The 22,913-nt window shown below is 43.4% G+C and overlaps 1 protein-coding gene across 2 annotated transcripts; it reads left to right on the top strand.

The window, feature by feature from the left end:
* Positions 1–1,211: 1,211 nt before the first annotated feature.
* On the top strand, positions 1,212–22,836 carry hvcn1 (hydrogen voltage-gated channel 1). Of its 2 annotated transcripts, none has more exons than XM_074673288.1 (6): positions 1,212–1,360; positions 11,665–11,875; positions 17,279–17,383; positions 17,462–17,693; positions 21,872–21,984; positions 22,409–22,836. In XM_074673288.1, exons 2-6 carry the CDS (start codon positions 11,702–11,704, stop codon positions 22,463–22,465), a joined length of 681 nt encoding a protein of 226 aa, XP_074529389.1. In that variant the 5' UTR covers positions 1,212–1,360; positions 11,665–11,701; the 3' UTR covers positions 22,466–22,836. The 2 variants fall into 2 exon arrangements, with proteins under 2 accessions (XP_074529389.1, XP_074529388.1); XM_074673287.1 differs by having other exon boundaries at positions 1,213–1,355.
* The last annotated feature ends 77 nt before the right edge of the window (positions 22,837–22,913 follow it).

Below are 22,913 nucleotides of genomic sequence, written 5' to 3'. Positions count from 1 at the left end.
AAATTATGTGTTCACTTTTTTCTAAATCAAACTAAAGTACAGAACTTGAGGAAATGCATTTAGTTGCGTTAAGTTACCATGTACAAGATTAGCACTGTCACATCATTGACACTCTGCAGGTGCGGCTTCTCAGTAATTATAGTTACGTGACTGACACACAAAAGAGTTAAGTGGTGGACATGGTATAAGTTGTTATTTTCAGAGGTGTATTTTGTTACTTACATTTCATTTGGAATTTACCATGCGCCTCCGCTGGTGCGTCTTTGCCTTCATTTTTTTCCTTTTTTTGTAGATTCACGCGTTGCATGTTGGGTATTTATAGCCATGGCAAGGCAGCGAAGGATACACCTGTGTATCCTTGGTCAATTAGCCACATGCTAACCAAACGGAGGACGTATGCCTCCGGAGGACATGAACATTGGAACAGCACTTGGGCAGCGACTGATGATGTGGATGCCTGCCCACGCCCACCCCACGCCCACATCAGACCAAGGCAAGGTACCTGGGCTTTGGGAAACAGCCTAGCTCTGAGGAAGATGACTTACAAGAACATGGAGGGCCCCATTGACTGGGTTTGCCTTGGGCCCCCAAACGACTAAATACGGCCCTGCTAACACAGACTTCTACTCAGCCAACAGAAAGAAAGGGAGCCATAAAGATTGATAAAAGCCGTTTCGGGCTCTGTGTACAGTTGCCCTTCTTTAATTCTCAGCATCTCTGATGTCATACAAAAAAAAAAAAAAAAACTTCAGTTTGCACAGAACCGCAGTACAACATATATTATCTGCTGGGAAGTGAGCGCATGACTGCGAGCGGTGACGTTGCAAAGGTGAGGACGGATTTGTGTAGCCCATGTAAATGATTGAGGCGTGAAACGGAACCACACGAAAAGGTTTCTGTCTGAAATTGAGTATATCTATGTGCGGTCTGATGATCAACTCCTGGCTTCTCTTTACAATAATGCTACACCTTCATCCACAGGATTGCTGACTGAAGGATGTCAGTGAAAAAGGTCTGTGGCACGCACTGTGCCTGACAGAGTACCGACTGATTTTTTTTTTTTTTTTTTTTTTTTTAAATGACAGACGGCTAAACAAAGAAAAACCTTCTGGCTTTGTAGCATCCTTGTAAATCACAACACCACTTTATTTACTTTATTTTTCTCTCTCATCTCTTTAAATCCGTCGCACCTTTTTTGTGTGTGTACACGGAGTCTGACAGGACACTGGCGCTTCCCGTGGACCGGACAGGGGGCTGGGTTAAAGGCGGAGTTTTCTTCAAGTCAAGAAGTCCAACAGATATTGCTCCTTCTCTGAGAACGACCGAGATTTTAAAGATCCTAACAGGCAGATAAGGTAAGGTCAGTAAAACTGTGTTGGTGCTCCGTGGAAAATCTCTGTCGTGACAGATCTTTGCATTTCTGAACTTTGGATGGTAGTAAAAATGCTTGCATGGCAGAATCTTGGGAAACGGATGTTTTTATCACGAGTTTCAGCCTGATATCCTGCAGCTGCGATCTTCGCAATAACTGAAAGGGTAAACAGACGCTCAGATAGAGAGGTAACAATCATTGAATCAACAAGATTTGGCAAATTTCTTTGCGACCCCTTCCTCTCTCTTTCTTCTCTCATTTTCTTCTTTGTCAGCTTGTAAGGCTGGCTGAGACCTTCTCAGAGTTCAGTTAACCGTTTCGATTCTTGTGTCCACGGCTTGAGACAGGGTTGACATTAGTGTTATTTCTTGTTCCGTTTTATTGGCTATATTGCTGTAGGTCCCCTGGTGATGTCTCTTCCAGATATTTACCTGTAAGGATGGAGCAGTTTGATCTGTATTTTATACAAATGAACAGTCTCATGGTTCTCCCTGTGTATGCGTGGGTTCTCTCCGGGTCCCCTGGCTTCCTCCCACAGTCCAAAAACATGCTCATCAGGTTAATTGGTCAATCTAAATTCTCCGTAGGTGTGAGTGTGAGTGAATGGTTGTCTGTCTCTGTGTCAGCCCTGTGATTGATTGAAGACCAGTCCAGGGTGGACCCCGCCTCTTACCCAATGACAGCTGGGATAGGCTCCAGCCACCTGCGACCCTGAGCAGGATAAGCAGTTCAGAAAATTGATGGATGGATGGATGGATGGATGGATGGATGGATGGATGGATGGAACAGTCTCATGATGTTTATCCTACCATACCCTATTTCAGAGGATGCCCACAGCTTCCTCTTGACACAGTATGGTCACATAGTTTGCTTTCTCAATCCCGTGTTGCAAACTCGGAAAAGAGAAGTATTGATGCCTTATGGAGCAATCCTTCCACGCAGAGGCTTACATGAGACACACTGTTTAACCCTTGTATGGTATTCATCAAAAGAAAAATGAAACAGTTATTTTTTTCAACCTGAAATTCGTTGGCTTTGGCTCATTTTCTGTGAAGAACATAAATTAAAACACATTTTCTCTGACCACATACTATACACCCACCCTACGCATTTATATTACATACAGGGTGTTTGGATCCACTGAACCCAGGGCTAACGTGTAGGTCCTGTGTACCCCCACTCTGTCTTCCTCCTTTCTGGGCCTCCTGATAGTGTTTTCTGCCCCTCCTGTTCCTGTACAAGGTGTGTGTGTGTGTGTTTGTGTGTGTGTGTGTCTGTGTGTCTGTGTGTCTGTGTGTGTCTGTGTGTATTTGTGCGTGCATGCGTGCTTGAAAGTTGAAGCATTGTTGAATTTCAACAAACACCATCTACTCTTACATTCCCGCACATTTTCCCCTTTTGTCTTGCGGGAACCAAACTTTTTTTTTCTCATACACTATCCCTTAAATAGACCCATAAACACTGGCTAAGTAACAACATTACTAATACCACACAAGGGTTAAGGTGAATAGGTCTGTCTTAGCTGCAGATACAAGGCATGTATGACCCTATGTCATGTTTGTGTTCTATAGTTACAAGAAAAGGTCGAATCCTTGCAATAACTTGGATTTCTGCATAAATCGACCAATTTAATTATGCAACTTTGTGATCATTCATAGTGCAGGGTAGAATCAATGCTGTCTTCTGGAGGGAGCAAAGAGAAACACTCAATGAATAGTTTGAAATGGTTTTACATTTTATAGATTTTTTTCTAAGCAGATGGCAGCCTGACTGGGTAGTTTACAGTCCTCCCAACACATAAAGTACATTATGATTATGATCATGATTATTATTATTGTAGTAGTGATAATAATGATTTTTATTATTATGCTAAGCACATAAGGAGTGAGCTGCGAGGACCATCTTGTCAATCAGTGTTGAATTCAACAGTGAATCCCTGATTTTATGCACTAAATGTATTTGAAAAGTCTTGAATGTTTGCATTGCCTGGCAAAAAATTAAAAATTCAATGGAGCTAAACATAGGTGGGGACAGCCTTGTTTAATAGTTACCCCTAGCAGGCTGAAAAGTCCACTTGTTTCTTCCTTTTGTACATATATTTAGCAACCCAGGATGGACAAAAATCTTTAAACATCATGGTGAAATGACAGAAAGTGAGATATATGAGAAACACTGGTGAAAATCACCACTTTTTGGGGTCATTTCTGGGGGTCCATTAGTTTACAGGTAGAAGTTACTTAGTGATGAAGAAATCAAAAGCTTTTGCATGATAGTCTGAGGCTATGGCTCTGGCAAGAACCTTTAGTTGTTTGTGTCACCGAGAAACGGGAAGTAGATTTTTTTTTTTTTACTCAGACATGCATTGTCCAATTTGTATTTTTGTAAGTTTCTTTTTTTTAGTTTTTGTTGTTGTCTTTGTCTTTCATTTACAGGGTACTATCTTTGTAATACATTTGCTTTTATATTTAAAAAAATAAATATTTAAACTCCACCAGCTGATTTCACTGATTACCTCACATTCAAGCAGAGAGCAGGGACTAATCAGTGAAATCAGCTGGTGGAGTTTTTGGTTGGAAAGAAAACCTGCAGCCTCTTGGCCCTCCATGGCACGAGTTTGAGACCCCTGATCTACATGGATAGACCGAGAAATCAGATATCTACAGGGCTATCGAGAACCTTATACATGACAATCAAATGAAATTGTACAGCAGTGGTAGTTAAATGTAAAATGGTTCAAAATGGATACAGAACATTTAGGTAGTTTTTGGTTGTCATGTGATCATTGAACGCTTGTTCTGTTGTACAGAATGAATACTTATGATTTCATTTTTGGCAGTATTGACTGTACACATTTAATGCCATTACAATGAATTCTTGTATCATTTCAATTTTTATACTGAATTTGAAATATCACAACTTTGTGTTTGGAACATTAACATTGCAGATGGCAAAAAACATGCCACTTGCAACATTAAATGTCATCAGCTTTTAAATATGACATGCTTGTTTGTTAATGTTTTGCTACAATAAAATACACAGTGGAATCATGCTTCATATCTTACTGTTACAACAGAAAGTTAAAAAGAGTGTTTTGTCAGTAGATTGAAAGTTGATTTGCACAACTATATAGAATGGAATAGAATAAAATTGAAAAATACTTTATTTATCCCCAAGGGGAAAATCAGGTGGAGTCACAGCAACAATCAAGAAAACAAAAGTAAGAAAGTGTATAGAAAGTGCAAAAAAGTCTATAAGAAAATACACTGCTCACAAAAATTTAAGGAACACTTTTTTTAATGGGCCTGGCATGAAATCATTTAAACCTGTCTGATAACTTTCTGGTTGGTTAAGCAGCTGAAGGCATCGTTAATCACTCTCAGCTGTATTGGTGTTCATGGAATTAACAACAGGTGCACTACAGTGGCAACAATTAGAAAGCCCTCAAAACAGAACTGGTTTAACATGTGGAGGTCATTTCAAGTTTCTCCCTCTTGATCTTTTTTTGGCTGGTTTTCCACTCGTGCTGGTTTTGGCTTGAGTAATTATCTCTACTGGCAGTATGAGGCGATTCCTTAACCCTACAGAAGTTGCACAGGTTGTCCAACTTCTCCCGGATGGCACATCCACACGTGCTGCAGCAAGAAGGTTTAATGTGTCTCCCAGCACAATCTCCACAACATGGAGGAGATTTCAAGAGACTGGTGGTTATTCTCGGAGAGCTGGGCAGGGCCGTAGAAGGTCCTCAACTCATCAGCAGGACCAATACCTGCTCCTTTGTGCAAGGCAGAACAGGCTGAGCACTGCTCGTGCCCTACAGAATGACCTCCAGAGGGCCACTGGTGTGAATGTCTCTACCCAAACAATCAGGAACAGACTTCATGAAGGTGGCCTGAGGGCCCGACGTCCTGTAGTGGGCCCTGTGCTCACTGGCCAGCACCGTGGAGCCCGACTGGCATTTGCTCAAGAACACCAGAATTGGCAAGTCCGCCACTGGCGACCTGTACTTTTCACAGACGAGAGCAGGTTCACCCTGAGCACCTGTGATAGACGTGAAAGAGTCTGGAGAAGACAAGGAGAACGTTATGCTGCCTGCAACGTTGTTCAACATGACAGGTTTGGTGGTGGGGCAGTGATGGTCTGGGGAGGCATATCCATGGAGGGACGCACAGACCTCTACTGCCTAGAAAATGGTGCTCTGACTGCCATAAGGTATCAAGATGAAATCCTTGAACCCATTTTCAGACCCTATGCTGGTGCAGTAGATCCTGGTTTCCTCCTAATGCATGACAATGCCCGGCCTCATGTGGCAAGAGTATGCAGGCAGTACCTGGAGGATGAAGGAGTTGAAACAATTGAATGGCCCTCACGATCCCCTGACTTAAACCCAATAGAGCATTTCTGGGACATTATGTTTCGGTCCATTAGGCGCCGCCAGGTTGCTCCTCAGACTGTACAACAGCTCAGGGATGCCCTCACACAGATCTGGGAGGAAATGCCGCAAGACACCATCTGTTGTCTCATTAGGAGCGTGCCGCGACGTTGTCAAGCATGCATACAAGCTCCATGGGGCCACACAAGATACTGAAAAGCATTTTGAGCTGCAGAAATTAAGTTTTGGAAAAAATGGACTAGACTGCCACATCTTCATTTCACTCTGACTTTAGGGTGTCTACACAATTGAGCCCTCTGTAGGCTGAAAACTTTTATTTCCATTAAAAGACTTGGCATCCTTTTGTTCCTAAGACATTGCCCTGTCATCATTTGTAAAAATATCCAACTTCATATTGAGATCTGATGTATCTAATGTGTTTCTTTAAAGTGCTCCTTTAATTTTTGTGAGCAGTGTAGATGCTGACAGCTTGTCCATCATTGTCCAGTCAGCCAGTCTCCACCTCCACAGGGTCCAGGACTGAGCTTCTTCAGCAGTCTGTTCAGTCTCTGTCTCCTGGATCCTGTCTGCTCACAGCTGGTGAAGCTCTTCCAACATGGTGTTGGTGTCTGGTGTTAGCTCCGTTAGCCATGTCTGTGAATAGCATGATGCTACTCTACCTTCTGGTATTCCCTCTGTAGCTGGGTTAGCACAGCTAGCTCGTCCATCTTATTGGAGATATATCTTACGTTCCCAACAACGATGGATGGAAGGACAGGTCCATATCGTCTCTTCTTAGCTCACACCTGAGAACCAGCATGTCACCCAAACCTCCTTCTCAATATATTACACTATGTAATTTAGTGTATAACATCATCCCTGCCTATTTATCTAAATCATTCATTTTGTCATTTTGTATCTTTGTTTAAAGAAAATTTGACATGCAGCTATTTACTTCTTTATGAACAAGTTCATGGCTTAATTCTATTACATTTACTTACCATTTTGATATCGTGAAATCCTTTTGAAGTACCTCATAGGCAGTAGTGCATCAAATATCAAACTTCATTTGCAGGAACAAGTTCATTATAATCAACACTTCTCAAAATATCCTCTTACTAAGACCTATTTGCTAAAAAAAAAAAAACTCAATTTCTTTTACAATTATTTATTACCATGTGTCCTGTCACAAACATTTGAAACAAAACTGTATATAAAAACACCTATAATATAAAAAAACAACCACACAACCCCCTTAAAATCAACATAATACACACTCAAACACACTGCAACAAATATTAATAGAAAACAAACCTGTAGCGGCTAAGCCTATAACTTAAAGCCACTGAGAAGCTAAACGGGCTAAACTCAATTGACGCGCTGGCCTCACACGGCTCCGCTGCTTCCTGTGCATTCCAATAACGAAAGTCCAACTTGCAATTTATAAATGTTTATTTCTCACCATGAAACATATGCCGAAATCTCACAAAGGTGTCCATTTAATCCTTAGATCAGTCAAAACAGCCCAGCGTGTCGGCACGGCGGTCAAAAAACTATTGGTGCTCCTGATGGGAAGCACCGATCTAAATAGCCCCAAATATGACAGTGACCCCTAGTGGACGAATTGGTGTCCTAAACACACACACACACACACACACACACACACACACACACACACACACACACACACACACACACACACACACACACACCACCAAAAACCACTCAAACTGTCATAAGAACATAACCATTTTTTAACTTATTCTATTTCTCCATCTGCATCCATCTCTTCAGTCACATCATCCATGTTGTGATCTACACATGAAAACACAAAATCATATTATTATTACTCAACCTCTTAAGCGCCCTTCATACCGCCGCGCGGTAACCGCCCCGAAAACCGCTCCTCTGCCGGCAGAGGCCCCTGGAATGCAGAGCGTTTTTCAAAGCGGCTCCTGCCGCCACGGCATGAGCATGGAGTAACAGGCGGCAGCGACGTAGAGGTGATTCGGCGAACGTTACAGTAGAGCCCGCCCAAAAGTCCTTCACAACACTCCCTCCTCAAAAACATGTACCCCCTAGTAGTACCTTATAGTTTCCGTTTACTCTATAATGTGCATATGAAAGATTTTATTATTATTGTAGAGCTCTGGATATTCAGATACCGGCAGTATTAGCTCCTCCATTGCTCGTTCTGCCCCGCGAAGCCTGCTATTTCCGGGTTTTCTTTTTCATTCGATGTGATTGACTGTTCCCAGGTGGCTGCCGCCAGAAAGTTCAACATGCTGGACTCCAGGCGATAGGGGAAAATCTGTGCGCGTGCATGTGGGCGGCAACCGCTTCTGGGTCCTACCGCCGCAGCCAAAACCGCTTGCCGCCTGCCGCCCGACCCTCATTAAAATGACTGGAGGCGGCGCGTTGCGGCGCGTTGCCGCGCGTCGGTGTGAAGCCCCCTTTAGAAGCAATGTACTCACAAATTAACACCCAAAACAATAATACAGCAACAATAGCATTTCATCACACCAAAACTATAACTTCTAATATTTACAAAGAAAAAACATAAATTTATCAGACAATTCTTGGGCTGTTTCATTTCCTTTACCATCTTTCTTTGCCTGTTTTTCTCCTTCTCCTTCTCCTTCTCTTCTTCTTTATAAGCATGGAAAACAGTCAATATATATATATATATATATATATATATATATATATATATATATATATATATATATATATATATATATATATAGTTACGCCCGGCTCTCAGGCGCACCAAAGGAAGGAGACAACTCCAAGGTTTAAACCGGTTTACATTTGTTCTTTATTATTTAAAAAGCAAAGTCCATCATATGGCGTCTGGAATCAGAGCGACTCGGACGCAGCCGCGCGGAGACATCCAGCACAAAGAACATGTCCACACCCAAGAGCCCGCAGCCCCCCTGCAGGCTCGAAGAAATAGGAGGCCCAACCCTCACACTGGCCAGGTGTTTCAGGTTGCTCCATCATGCAACTCCACCTACTCCAGACGTCACCTACAAGAGAGAGCAGGGCAGCTCAACAGTGCCACACACAAGCATAGACGGCTTCAGGGGCCGTCACAATATATATATATGTACGTTGCGAGACATTGCCCAAGTAGCTGCCTGTTGCAGCAGCTCTCTCGTCTTTGTCCGTTTCTTGTAATTTTTTCGTCTCTTTTTCGTCATCTTTGTATTTGGAGTGGATCATCACTTTGTATGGTTCATTGTTGGTCATGGACACCAAACTTTTAGTGTCTTCAGTGATATTTACTACTTTTCTCCTGTGTTTGTCTGGAGATCCTACATGTAACCATGACTGCATTGTTTACATGTGAAATTAGCTGTTAGCAGCCTGTAGCATGTCAATGCTAAGTAGTGTAGGGTTTGATGATTTCCCTCGAGGTGAGGAGGAGGAGGTGAGGACGACGTGCTGGTTCTCAGGTGTGAGCTGGGAGGTGACGTGGACCTGTCCTTCCATCGATCGTTGTTGGGAACGTGGGATCTATCTCCGGTGGGATGGACGAGCTAGCCGTGCTAGCCCAGCGGCAGAGGGGATGCAGGAGGGCAGAGTGACATCATGCTGTTCACAGACGTGGCTGACGGAGCAGACATCAGACGCCGGCGCCACATTGGAGGAGCTTCGCCTGCTGTGAGCAGACAGGATCCAGGAGACAGAGGCCCCGTTTACACGGAGACTCCCGCAACGATTCTTCCTTTGCGTTTTCAAAAGCCACCCGCGTTTACATGAGGACGGCGTAAAAATGATCCGCGCACATACGACTCCAGGAGGGCAAGTCACTTTTTCTGTTCTTTCTTTTTCTGCCGTTTTGTTGTGTGAGACGGTCGGCAATCCAACCATAACGTGCATTACCACCACCTACTGAACCGGAATGGCTCAACTGGAAATGTGGCTGAGCGCGCAGCCTTCACCTGAAACTGCGAGTGCGCATGCGTTTCACCCTGAAACCGCTCTGTGTTTACACGAAGCTGGATGGAGGAGCGGATTCAGATCTTTCCACTCTGGGGAGCGTTTTCAAAAGTTTGCGTTTTCACTGAAAACGCAACGTGATCTCATCTAAACGGAAGGCAAAAACGCAATGAAATGTTTGCAGAGTCGACCGTTTTCGGCGTCATGTAAACGGGGCCAGAGACTGAACAGACTGCTGGGGAGGCTCAGTCCTGGACCCTGTGGAGGTAGAGACTGGCTGGGCTGGAGAGTGGTGGATGGGCTCTCGTCATTACCTTATGGACCTTTTTGCACTTTCTATACACTGTCTTACTTTTGTTTTCTTTAATGCTGCTGTGACTCCTGAATTTCCCCTCGGGGCTAAATAAAGTATTTTCTATCTATCTATCTATTCTATCCATCTATCTCTCTATCTGAGCACCCATATAAAGTGACTGATAGCGTTTATTCTAAGGTTGTTGTTTGCGTCATCTTCTCATTGGCTCTTCGGGTGTTGTCTCCCCTCTTATTGGCTGCAGGCCGTCCTCTGTCTCATGCACTCTGAGACTGGCATTCCTGGGAGATGTTTGTCATTAACTGCATGGGAAACTGTGAGACTCACAGAAGGTTTGACATCCAGCATCTCTACCAAAATAATTAGCAGAAGCTTTTGCGTCATTCTTCTAAAAACTTTGAAGAACCTGAACCTCACAGAACAGCAAGAGATGCCAGGGCTTTCCTTTTAAGTTTAAATATGGCTTCGTTGTCAGGAGACGAGGCAGTGCAAATGGTTGCTCAGATTGCAGAAGTAGAAATCTAAGAAGCCATAAAAATCAGGTCTTGACATTTTGTCAACATTTAGGTACATTTAACATGCCTGCTAACATTACTTTTACCATCCAAGTTGGGTTGCCAGGTCTGATCACACACATCCTATACGGCACTTGTGAACGTGCCTTTCATTGGTATGGACGTGAAAAACTGGGAGGAAATCAGGGGATATTACAAATCAGGGTATATTACAAATCAGGAGTACAGGAGGACGGGTTCAACGCGGGAGACTCCTGCGAGATTGGGAGTGTTAGCAGGTTTGCAAAAATGCTAAAGGATAACTAATCCTGGGGTGTGGATGGTTTTCTCGGAGTACTTCTTTAACAATCTTGTTCCTGTACTAACCAGAGTTTTAACTATACCTTCTCCAACAACAACCCTCTAGATTCCTGGTCAGGGGATACCATATCCGTAATTCACAAAGAGGGCAAAGACCCAGCATGCTGTGAAGATACAAACCTATCAGTCTACTATAAGGATACAAAAAAACAGAACAAAACTAATTCATCCTGACCTGTCTGGTTTTATCCCTGGCAGGGATGGGACTAGCAACAAATAATACAAGAAGGACCCTCAACATCACAGTGTGCTAAAAAGAAACTGCTGAGTTCTATTCATTTTGACACTCAGAAAGCATTTGATACAGTGAGTTGGGAATTTTTGTATAGAACTCTGGTCTCATTGGGATTTCATTTGAGTTGGATCAGGTCAAGACCCTACACATGTCAGACTAAACTGATTCAGCTCAGATTTCTTTTACCTTAATTCCAACCAAATCAACTTAAATCAATCAGTGAGAAACACATTGGTTTATCATGTGTTAGTTGACTTAGGTTGTTTGTCTTCATACATTAGAGATAGTATCAGCTCAGACTAGAAACAATACAAGAGTTTTTGACCTCTGAAACTGCTCTGGGTATTGAGCTGTGAAGCCCCACATGACTCAGGTAAAAAGAGCTTTATTAATGTCAGTATGATTTCAGATATCAACCTTTGTGTATTTATCAGCACAGCCAAACAAATAAAAAACCTGTGTGCACACATTTGTTGTTAATGAATTTAAAGAAAAAGTTGTGATATCTTCACTTGGATGGCCTTTAAACTGACACTCTCCTTCCTTCCACTGCAGCAGGGGGTGCTTTTCTCCTTCTGCAGAGCCTGTAGTCATGGCTCGGTACCTAAAGTACTTCACCACCGTGGGTGATGAGAAGCCACTCCAGTTTGAGGAGGAGGAGCTACACGCAGTCAGTGATGATCTGAGTCCGGCCACTGGCACCTACCCAACGACGCTGACCTTCAGGGGAGCTCTGAGGAGACTGTACAGCTCCGACCGCTTCCAGGTAAGCAGCATCTGTGCAGCACAGTAACATCAGTGATCAGTCAACGTGAGAGAAAGCTTTGTTGTTCCTTTAATTCATCATCATCCAGTGTAAGAAAACAACTTCACTTTAAGTCAATGAAGTCCAAAGTCAGGCCCTAGGGTTCACACATGGCCCATGGCCCCCAGCGTTCATCTTACAATGTGTTTGTTATGACATGTTTCTGTCAGGGTCATAAACCAAACCAAAGTCTATCTAGGCATGTCTCAGAAATTGTGCATAGGCTACTTGTATGAAGCTAAAGCTGCAGAAACTCAAGAAGTTTTACAGCTGAATTTTGAAAAGATGTTTCTCTGGTAAAAGCGCCATCTTGTTGTTGTGCCAGCTAGTTCCCTGCAGTGTCGGGCCACTAATGCTGCACTGGTGACAGAAACGGGATTGCTGAGCTTCCCCTCTCCACACCAAAGCGGGTTACGACCACTAGCTGCTAGCCGAAGGACGCAGTGGCTGAAAGAATCAGAGAGTCTGACTGCTTTGACTCATACATGCTGCCAGAAACACTAAGGACTAAGCCATATGATACCAGCTGAGCTATAAGGAGAAAGGAAAACAGTTTCTCTCACCACTCGCCACACTGCTGTCAGAAATCTCAGATGTGAAGAAAACCCCATTTCATTTTGCCGTCTCAGCCAAGCCATGTGCCATTCAGACAAAGGTAAATCAGTCAATCAATCAATCAATCTTTATTTGTATAGCTCCAAATCATAACAAACATTATCTCAAGACACTTTACAAAAACATTTACAGGCCGAGACCCATAAATGTTTATACAATTTTATTAACAGAAACCCAACATCAAGACAAGATAGGGAGTCTTATCTTATCTTAATCCACCATGAGTACAGGACTTTGCAGCATTTAGCAAGTTACAATGGAGAGGAACAAGTTCCCTTTAACAGGCAGAAACCTCGGACAGAACCAGACTCATGTTAGACAGACATCTGAGGAGACTGGGATGGGGTTAGAGAGAGACAGATAGAGGAGAGAGTGGGAGAGAAAAGTATAGAGAGAAAAAGGGGGGGTGACAGAGAGGGACAAGGCGCAAAGGGAGAGAGAGACACACATAGACACAGACATAGTTGGAAGTCAGCAGTTAAGGAGAAACTAGCAGGCCATTCCTGTCAATAAGCCACAGCCATAGAAGCTGGAGTCTGACAGGAGCACAGCAGCAGATCATCCACTTCACTGATCCCCAGGAACCTACAAGACACTGAGACTAGAAGTTAGATTGGCAGAGAGGGAAACAGGAGCCCTTAACTCTAAGCAACACTTCCACATTTTCGCCATTGGTTGAAAGTTCTACCGCAGTAACGTGTAACACGTTACTAATTTTATCTCTAATCTTTAATATCTTATCATTAAAAAAGCTCATAAAGTCCTCACTGCTAAGCGATAGAGGAATGCATGGCTCAGTAGAGCTATAACTGTTTGTCAGCCTGGCTACAGTGCTGAAAAGGAATCTAGGATTGTTTTTATTCTCTTCTATTAAAGCTGAATAATAATTAGCACGCGCAAGTCGCAAAGCCTTCCTATATTCATTTAGACTATTTTTCCAACGCGAGCCGGATTTGTTTGTTTTAGTTGAACGCCATATTCTTTCTGATTTCCTCGATTTTTGTTTGAGCTCATGAGTTTGAGCGTTGTACCACGGAGCCAAACTATGTCGTCTGAGAGTCCTCTGTCCAAGTGGAGCAATTAAATCGAGGACGGCTTGAAGTGAACCCGTGGTATCCGCATCAAGCTGAGAAGGAGCATAAGAGCTCTCTGCAAAGGTAGAGCAAGAATTCAAGGCAGCAGGAATTGCTTCCTTGAAAATGTCTACGGCTCTGTCAGACAGGTTCCTTGACAAGATGACTTGATTCACAGGTGAGAAATCTGACAGCAAGAATTCAAAATTAATGAAGAAATGATCCGACAGAAGAGGATCCTGTGGTAAGACAGCCAAGTTGACGGGTTCCACGCAATGAGCAAAGAAAAAAGTGTACACCCTTGTGGGAAAAAAGGCAGAGTGCTTGGTGCAAACAACTACAGAGCGATAGGATGATGAGTTTGAAAAGAGGGAAAGTCTGTTACAGAGAAAACTACAAAGATAGTTGAGAGCTAACGACCAAACCGTGCTGTAGACAGAGTAATGAAAACCGGAAATGACACCACACACTCACGTGACAACAGAGACCCAATCCAATTTACGCAGACCTTATGTCAGCCACTCCAACAACTATGGCATCACTGCCCTGAGGGCTCCTCGAGGTAGAGTGGGCAGCCAAGCAAATCCTAAGCCAGAATTACAGAAAGACCTTATAGCTCCTCAAGGTAAATTGGGTGGCCAGCCAAGTTCTATCTCAGAGTAACAAAAAAACATCACAGCTAAAATTGAAGATGACTTTGTGCAGAGAATGAGCATTGCGATGGAGCATGCTTTTGGTCATTTTCTGGCTCTAAAGGCAACATAATACCAATGAAGGGGTGGGGTGGGGGTGGGGGTGGGGGGGTGAAAAGGTGGGGATGATAAACCACATGAAGCTGGAGACCATACTGATGCTACCAAGGCTAAAAATAGTGATACCAATGTTCCTGTTCATGTACTGTATTCAAAATCTAGTCACCATTTGGGCGAGGGGATAGGGACAACTACTTCCTGTAGTGCTGCTGCTAACAAACAAAGTGACCTTGTGCCAGCCCTGAGTACCGCACTGTCTGCTGCCCTAGTAACTCTGCCAAAACCATCTCCAGAACCTCCCCCAAAGCGGCCATATTAAAGTGATACGTCATGATGGTCTCACCTTTCAGGGAACATTTTACCCCAGTTTGAGCTCCTAGCAATGGCCAATGGCTGGTCTCCAGCTGAAAGAGCTGTTTAATTAATCTCTGCATTAGAAGGGGAGGCAAAAAGAGTATTGTGACCACAGCAGACTAGTGCTGCACGATTATCACAATCGCAATCACAATGTCAGCACATGCAATTACGTAATCGCAGAAGAGGTTATCGCAATCGCAATGTCAGCACATGCAATTCAGATTTTTCTCCATGATAACCAAGCAAGTCTGTAGACTTATGACGCAACTTTTTTTATTAAATCGCAAGCACAATCGCAATCGCAATATTGTCCACCTAATCGCAAATCGCACCTTTTCCCCAAATAGTGCAGCACTACAGCGGACCCAGAAAATCCACTAGCTATATCCAAGGCCTTAGAGAGACGTTTTGAAAACAACACTCCTGCAGTCGCAATGTGACAGAGATTCAATGAGGGAGTGCGAGAATATTGAGAAAATTTAGGGGTGTTAGCAGCTGAGCTGCACTACTTTGCCCAAAAGAAATTCCCTGATATTGATGGTGCATCTCAACTGGTGGGTTCACACATGGGGCCTCTGTACAGTGCCTGATTGTTCCCTGCAGGGGCCGAAGTCGGGAAATGCCCAGGGCTCGGTGTAGAGGGGAACGACCCGAACCACCAACAGTTTCCCATGGAAAGCAACACACAACCTATTGCAAAAGCGCTCCACCTCCCTATCACTCATGCCTGCTTAACCAAAAACTACTCACAACTGGCTGCTGTGGAGTACCTGTGTTGGTTAATGGCCAGTGTACCCAAACCGTACTGAATTCAGTCTGGACTGCATCCCTCCTCCTCCCAGTGGGAACTCAAACCCAAGCCACCAATGTTCTGCTCACCACAGTTTTGGGAGAGAAGGCTCCCATGTTGGGAGGCACTGATTGAAATAGGGACCTACTGAAACCACCAACCAGTCTGTGTTGCTTAAGTGAAAGAAAACTCTCTACTTGGAAAGGACTTTCTGTGTGCGGCAGGGGTGATGCTAGACTTCAAAGCACGTACCGTGACATTTAAAGATGAGCATCCATCCCATTCCAGAACAAATGAGAGAGGTGATGTGGAGGAAGACACCCCCATGTACCCCTGGTCCTCCCCAATGAGAAGCCCCTTTTGCAGAAAGCCCTCTTCCCCTGCTGGACGACAACCTCTGACTCCACAACCGGATGCACAATTCCCGGCACATCCCCCTGCTGTTGCTTAGTCTGCAAGTGTGGTCTATTCATCCGGGAGGGAGTCAGCTGCCAGTTCAATTGTCCGAAACATCTAGGAGAAGAATTGGGAGGGCCTGAACTCTAAGCAGTAGGATAGGTGATGGAATCTCCTGTATGAGCATCAACACAGTTTTTCCACTAGCCCCAGTGACTTTGGCAGAACACATTTGGTGCAACATACTATCAAAACAAGTGATGCACAGCCAGTCTGCCAACAGCCAAGACGATTGCCCAAAGCCTGCCAAGCTGTTGCTGACCAGTTGATACAAGAGATGAGGGTTGCTGGCATTATTGAGCTATCAGTGAGTCTGTGGGTGTCACAAGTTGTAATGGGTCCTAAGAAAGATGAGGTCTCAAGGTTCTGCGTAGACTACCGACCACTGAATGACAGAACTGTAAAGAACTCCTATCCACTGCTGGGTATAGACGAGTCCCTTGACTACATGGCTGGTTCAGCATGGTTGTCCTCATTGGATCTCCTTATTTAGCGGTGTTTTTGTGTGAAAGTAACATGCTGAAAATTCTCTAAATGAAGCCTGAATGCAGACAGATATCAGATTTTTTCAGTGGGAGTCCGTTTATTTGTGTTTTTGGTCAAGTAAAATATGGCCCCGTCTGAGTGCAGAGGAAACCAGCAGAGGAGCAGGGAGGGGGTGTTTGGTGTGAGCGCTCTGGGCTTCTGCTGCACAAAAACACTGCTGTAGGGGTCATTTCTGCCCTAAACCTTGTGATAGGACCCAACTTGTTCCATCCTGGAGTATCACTCAGCTTTAATTTTGTATTTACATTTTGTAAATTTGATTTGCACTAAATATGTGATTTAACTGTTACTTTTAACTGTTATTTAACTATTACCATTTAACAAGTACTGATTTAGTGTTTGCATGACAGATGTTATGGCACTTTCACAATGTGATCTATTATGATCAATCAGGGAAATCATGCGATTAATTACAATTAAAAGTTTTAATCGTTGCCCAGCCCTACAAAATATGTAACTATCTTCAACATCCTCAACGGAATGGATTGACAGGCATACGGTCCTCCAAGCATCCCAGGAGTCGATTATATACCTGGCTGCAAACGTTCGGCTGGGACAGGCGGGCTCCCCTTCGCCCAGTTTCCTCGCTGAGAAAATTTGATCAATTGCGTTGCGAGACCTGCCGATCAAATCCATGGTTCAAGGTTTTTGACAGGATACAAAGAAAAGCTCAGATAGTTCAGACAGAGACAGACCAAAGAGGACCCAGCATTTTGTTTTTCATCACTTTTACGATCTATTATGCAGTATTTTAATCGTCTGCCTTTGCTTCCAGGTGGCAGTAGTTGGTTTGATAATCCTGGATGCCTTCTTTGTTCTGGCAGAGCTGCTCATAGATCTGTCTGTCATCAAGCTGGAGCATGGCCACATTGCTCCTGAGGTGAGCCCCAGGTTTGTCAAATAACTCTACATGAGGTCACACGCTGAAATGATTGACTGATACACTGAATCTTTGCAGATATTTCACTACCTGAGCCTTGCTCTCCTCACATTCTTCATGGTGGAGCTGGCTGGCAAGCTGTACGCATACCGCATGGAGTTCTTTCAGCACAAGTTTGAGGTGTTTGACGGTTTTGTGGTGGTCATTTCCTTCGTGTTGGACATCGTTTTCATCTTCCATGAGGACGCCTTTGATGGGATGGGCCTCCTCATCTTGCTGCGGCTCTGGAGGGTAGCCAGGATTATAAACGGTCAGTACTTTTGTCTGTGAGCAAGTTGAGGATGTTAACAACACTAAAGGGAAAAAAACTCATCTAGTACCCAGTGTCCAGCTGTAGCCCTGCTTTTTTAAAGTTACAGATGACTTTTAATATCTTCGAACCTAAATTTGCTTCAGTGGACTGTTTCACCCAGGAGTGAGGAAACAGGCAGACACAGCTGGAGCATAAAAAACAGACTCTTTTGTTGAATTCTCACAATCACATCACAAGTTTGGGAAGATACAAGATATTGAACGCTGCTGGTTTGAATGGTGCCACTGGTTTGTTTGAACCTGGCTTGTCAGCTCAGTGGCTTGCGTCATGGAGTGCACAACCCTAACTGCTAGCGCTTCAAATCAATTTTAAGGCAAAAATTAATTTTAAGAATAAGGTAGATGGCAAATTCCCAACTGGTAATAAGAAAAGCATGGGAAGGGTTAAATATTTTCTGGGGCAGTCCCCTGGATGCACTGAGGGATTTTTACTGTAGATCAGACACACTGGATGGTAATACAGGAAATGAAGAGTTACGTAAAAATCTTGTGCAGATTTCATTATTAATTCAAGAGAACAATGTTGCAGCAAGTCTTTTTAAACTAAAGCCAAATTTGGTCCTGATGACTCACAGCTTAAAGACTATGCTCAAAAATGTCAAATGCGAGTGATGAAAAATGATTTCTGGCCTATTACTTGGGCTTTGAACTGTATGAAACCATGGAGCAGGTTATTTGTTAGTCACCTCACCTGACTCACTCTGTGGACCCTATTAGATTAGACCCACACCAGTTTGCACATAGTAGCACTGATGATGCTGTGTTGACCCTGCTCAACAGTCACAATGCATCCTATAAAGCTTAAAGGGTTTGAGATCAGCTTTTTAGCTCAATGCAGCTACAAATTCTCCTAAAGGGCTGGTAGATCTCAATACTTAAAGTGATGGAACAAGTTGGGTCCTATAACAGGGTTTAGGGCAGAAATTACCCCTACAGCAGTGATTTTGTGCAGCAAAAGCCCAGAGCGCTCACACCAAACACCCCCTCCCTGCTCCTCTGCTGGTTTCCTCTGCACTCAGACGGGGCCATATTTTACTTGACCAAAAACACAAATGAACGGACTCCCGCCGAAAAAATCTGATATTGGTCTGCATTCATGTTTTATTTAGAGAATTTTCAGCGCATTACTTTCACACAAAAACACCTCTAAATAAGGCTCTAATTCTCATCGTGTCGTAAAACGGCGCTACCTCCGCTGCAGAGCCACAGCTGGCTACGAGGCGCTCGCCGCTTAGTGTATCAGTCTGCGCGCAGCGTGCAAGATATAAACAAACGCATGTAGTCTGCCTGGATGAATTATGCAATAACAACATAAAGATGAGTGATTATGAGAGAGAGGACGACCTGCCGTTCACTTTGAATAAAGCGTGAATGCAGACGGATATCAGATTTTTTCAGTGGGAGTCCGTTTATTTGTGTTTTTGGTCAAGTAAAATATGGCCCCGTCTGAGTGCTGAGGAAACCAACAGAGGAGCAGGGAGGGGGTGTTTGGTGTGAGCGCTCTGGGCTTCTGCTGCACAAAATCACTGCTGTAGGGGTCATTTCTGCTCTAAACCTTGTGATAGGACCCAACTTGTTCCATCCCGGAGTATCACTTTAAAGGGAGCTTATTTTCTGGATCAGAGAACTTTTGTCATGCTGCCCCACAGAGACACTTCAGGACACCAGTGGGAGCGTGTAAATGTGATCACTGTGAGTATTAGCTGCCAAAAAGGCAAAAATGTGTTTAACAAGTCTTTCATCCCAAGTGCAGGAAATACCCTTAATGTCACAAAATGATACCCAGGATTTAACCAACAAAATGATGGTTTTTCACTGTAATTCAACTGTTTTTTATATTGACCATATTAATGTGTTTGTGCCCACACTGGGCTTACATAGGCCCAGTCTCAAGTGTATAGTCTTAGGCTTTCTATATAGAGAACCTCAGTGGACAACAAAACTTAATTCTATCAAATGGTTCAAAGAATCTGGAGTAATCTCTGTATAAAATGGACAAGGACCAAAACCACTACTGGAAGGATGAGATAATTAGGGCATCAGCCAGCACCACATTAAAACCAGACATGACTGAGTAGTGGAGATCTCAGCATGAGTTCAATTGTCCATGAACACAGTTCATCACTTTATCCCCAAATTCATGCTCAATCTGTGCAATACAAAGAGGAAACCAGATACAAACACAATCCAAAAAAAATGGAGGCTTCTTTGGACCTGAGTCTGTTGAAGATGGACTGAGAGACGGTGGAAAACTGCCCCAATGTCTGTTCTCAAACCTCAATTATTTACTTTCTTCCCAAAAAGACATGACATACACCTCTCTGGGAGGCTCTGAGTTTGTCTTGTAGGTTCCTGGGGATCGGTGAAGTAGTGAAGTGGACGCCCTGCTGCTGTGCTCCTGTCCAACACCAGCTGCTACGGCTTTGAATTGTTGCTGGTTTCACCTTAACTGTCACCACAGCGCCAAACTTCAGACTGCGTCTGTTTCTCTCTCTCTCCCTTTCTGTGTGTGTGTGTGTGTGTGTGCGTGTGTGTGTGTGTGTGTGTATGTGTGTGTGTGTGTGTGTGTGTGTGTGTGTATGTGTGTGTGTGTGTGAATGTGTGTGTGTGTGTGTGTGTGTGTGTGTGTGTGTGTGTGTGTGTGCGTGTGTGTGTGTGTATGTGTGTGTGTGTGTGAATGTGTGTGTGTGTGTGTGTATGTGTGTGTGTGTGTGTGTGTGTGTGTGTGTGTGTGTGTGTGTGTGTGTGTGTGAATGTGTGTGTGTGTGTGTGTGTGTGTGAATGTGTGTGTGTGTGTGTGTGTGTGTATGTGTGTGTGTGTGAATGTGTGTGTGTGTGTGTGTGTGTGTGTGTGTGTGTGTGTGTGTAAGTGTGTGTGTGTGTGTCTGTGTCTGTGTGCATGTATGTGTATCCCTACCCTACCCCCCCCCCCTCTCTCTCCCACTCTCTCTCCTCTATCTGTCTCTCTAACCCCATCCCAGTCTCCTCAGATGTCTGTCTAACATGAGTCTGGTTCTGTCCGAGGTTTCTGCCTGTTAAAGGGAAGTTTTTCCTCTCCATTGTAACTTGCTAAATGCTGCAAAGTCCTGTACTCATGGTGGATTAAGATAAGATAAGACTCCTTATCTTGTCTTGATGTTGGGTTTCTGTTAATAACATTTTATTAACATTTACGGGTCTAGACCTGTAAATGTTTTTGTAAAGTGTCTTGAAATAACATTTGTTATGATTTGGCGCTATATAAATAAAGATTGATCGATTGAACTTAATTTAAAAGAAAAGATTCACTCAAAGAATGTAAGTCTCACTGAAGATGTGCTGGCTACATGCTACAGTCCACTAAGTTCTCCTCGCAGAAAAAATCATAGTGCCTTAGGGTGTGTTGCAACTTGTGAAATCCCAATTAGCAGATTTTTCCAAATACAGACAGATTTTTTCTAGATATTCCTTCTTTATTTCATGTCCCTCTGTGTTTTCAAGCACTGCTGCTACGCTTCAACTACGCTGCTGTAATTTGTGTTGTTATCCTAGTATAAAGAGAACTTTTTTCTTTTTTTGGTGGTGGCGGCGTGTGGTGTGTAAGTGGGGTGTGTGAGTGGTGTGTGTGTGTGTGTGTGTGTGTGTGTGTGTGTGTGTGTGTTTGGGGGGGTATAATGGAATTAAATAACCTGCTGGATATAATATTCAGTTTATGAACTCAGACTTATGTTTGATTCAGACATTGATTGAATAAATAGTGTTAAAGTTTTTGCCTGGTTGCTATTGTTTTTGATACATTTTTGAATCTTGTGTACCCCCAGGGGTACATGTTCCCCTATTTGAGAACCACTGATCTAATGAACAGACATTCTTTTCAGAATCCTGGACCCTGTGTGGCTGGCTCATGGGCAGGGATTTTACAAGTTGGGGTTGGGGTTATAGATCCCATTAAATGCTTTGCCAGGTAGAGAGGGGTTAAAACAATAGGTTAATTTTTTTAGACTTTTGGCCTGATGCCCTCTTGTTGACCCGGCTCAAACCCTGATGATGGATGTAAATGTAGTTGGTTTAACTTTGAAGACTTTGCAGGGGAGTATGCATTAAAAAGTAATGTGTATGTTACTGAACATGCTGCAGGTATCCTGGTATCAGTAAAGACCAGAGCTCACCAGCAGATCCACAAGCTGAAGGAGAGCTACGACCGCCTGGTCCAGAGAGTCACAGAGCTACAGGAGCACAATGACAAACTGGTGAGTTTTAGCGCTGACTGCAGACTGTAGAGTTCAAAGAGTCAAAAATGGCTGTTGAATGTTGGGCATTCCAAACAAGCATGGTTTCCTCAGGGCTGTGAATAAACTTTGTGTCCTTTCCCAAATAAAACGACAGATGGTAGTCTGAGTCCGCTCTAAATACTTCAGACAGCATATAAGTAAAGCAGCCTGTTTTATGACCCACAGGCTTTCAAAACGCTCATCAGCTTCTCTGAAGAGCATCTCCTGTTCGGACCATTTCCTCTGTTTATGATGTCGTCATACTGAACTGCAATCTAACTTTTACCTCCAGAAGCCAGAAAACAAAAATAGAAATGTTCTATTTGAGTGTGAGCATCTGGACTGACAGTGCTCTCTTTAGAGCAAAACGACTCAAAGTTCTGTCCTTGTCTTGTGCCTGCAGGAAAAAGAGAACCAGACACTTCAAGCTCTGCTTAAGAAACATGGAATAGACTTCTGATCCCCTGGGATAACTGTGATGGAGCTTCTGTTCAGCATCATTTACATCACCACCATTTTTAATCAATGTTTCTACAGATGAAGTCCTTGACTTAAATATTCCCACAGCTTCTTTACAGACCTGGAACTCATCAACTCATGATAACTTTTGAGAAATCATGACCTGTTGAGAAACCTGTCCATGATGATTGAAACAAGCCTCTTGGTATTGATATAATCATATTTACATTGAGCTGAATGTTGCTGCAAGAAGGCCATGGTCTTCTAATCTGCCTGTAAATATTACACATGTTCCTCAGACTGTTAAAGTTTACATCACCTGTCATGTAAAAGTCTGATCTAATCAAAGAAAGACATTTATTTTATGAAAAAACTAAACATTTATTAAATAATCTTTAAAAACTTGTATTAACATTTACAATTATTTACACAATTCACACACACACACA

Source organism: Halichoeres trimaculatus, unplaced genomic scaffold (assembly GCF_033239565.1).
Source record: "Halichoeres trimaculatus isolate MK-OKI-2021-1 unplaced genomic scaffold, fHalTri1.1 fHalTri1_scaffold_7, whole genome shotgun sequence".
Taxonomy (NCBI): domain Eukaryota; kingdom Metazoa; phylum Chordata; class Actinopteri; order Labriformes; family Labridae; genus Halichoeres; species Halichoeres trimaculatus.
The sequence above is the reverse complement of the archived record's forward strand: the minus strand, read 5'-3'. Positions and strand labels throughout refer to the sequence as shown.

Coding starts and splice junctions, on each gene's coding strand:
- hvcn1 (XM_074673288.1), top strand. CDS start 11,702: ATGGCTCGGTACCTAAAGTACTTCACCACCGTGGGTGATGAGAAGCCA. Junction 17,384..17,461: donor ATGGCCACATTGCTCCTGAG/GTGAGCCCCAGG, acceptor GAATCTTTGCAG/ATATTTCACTACCTGAGCCT. Junction 21,985..22,408: donor AGGAGCACAATGACAAACTG/GTGAGTTTTAGC, acceptor TTGTGCCTGCAG/GAAAAAGAGAACCAGACACT.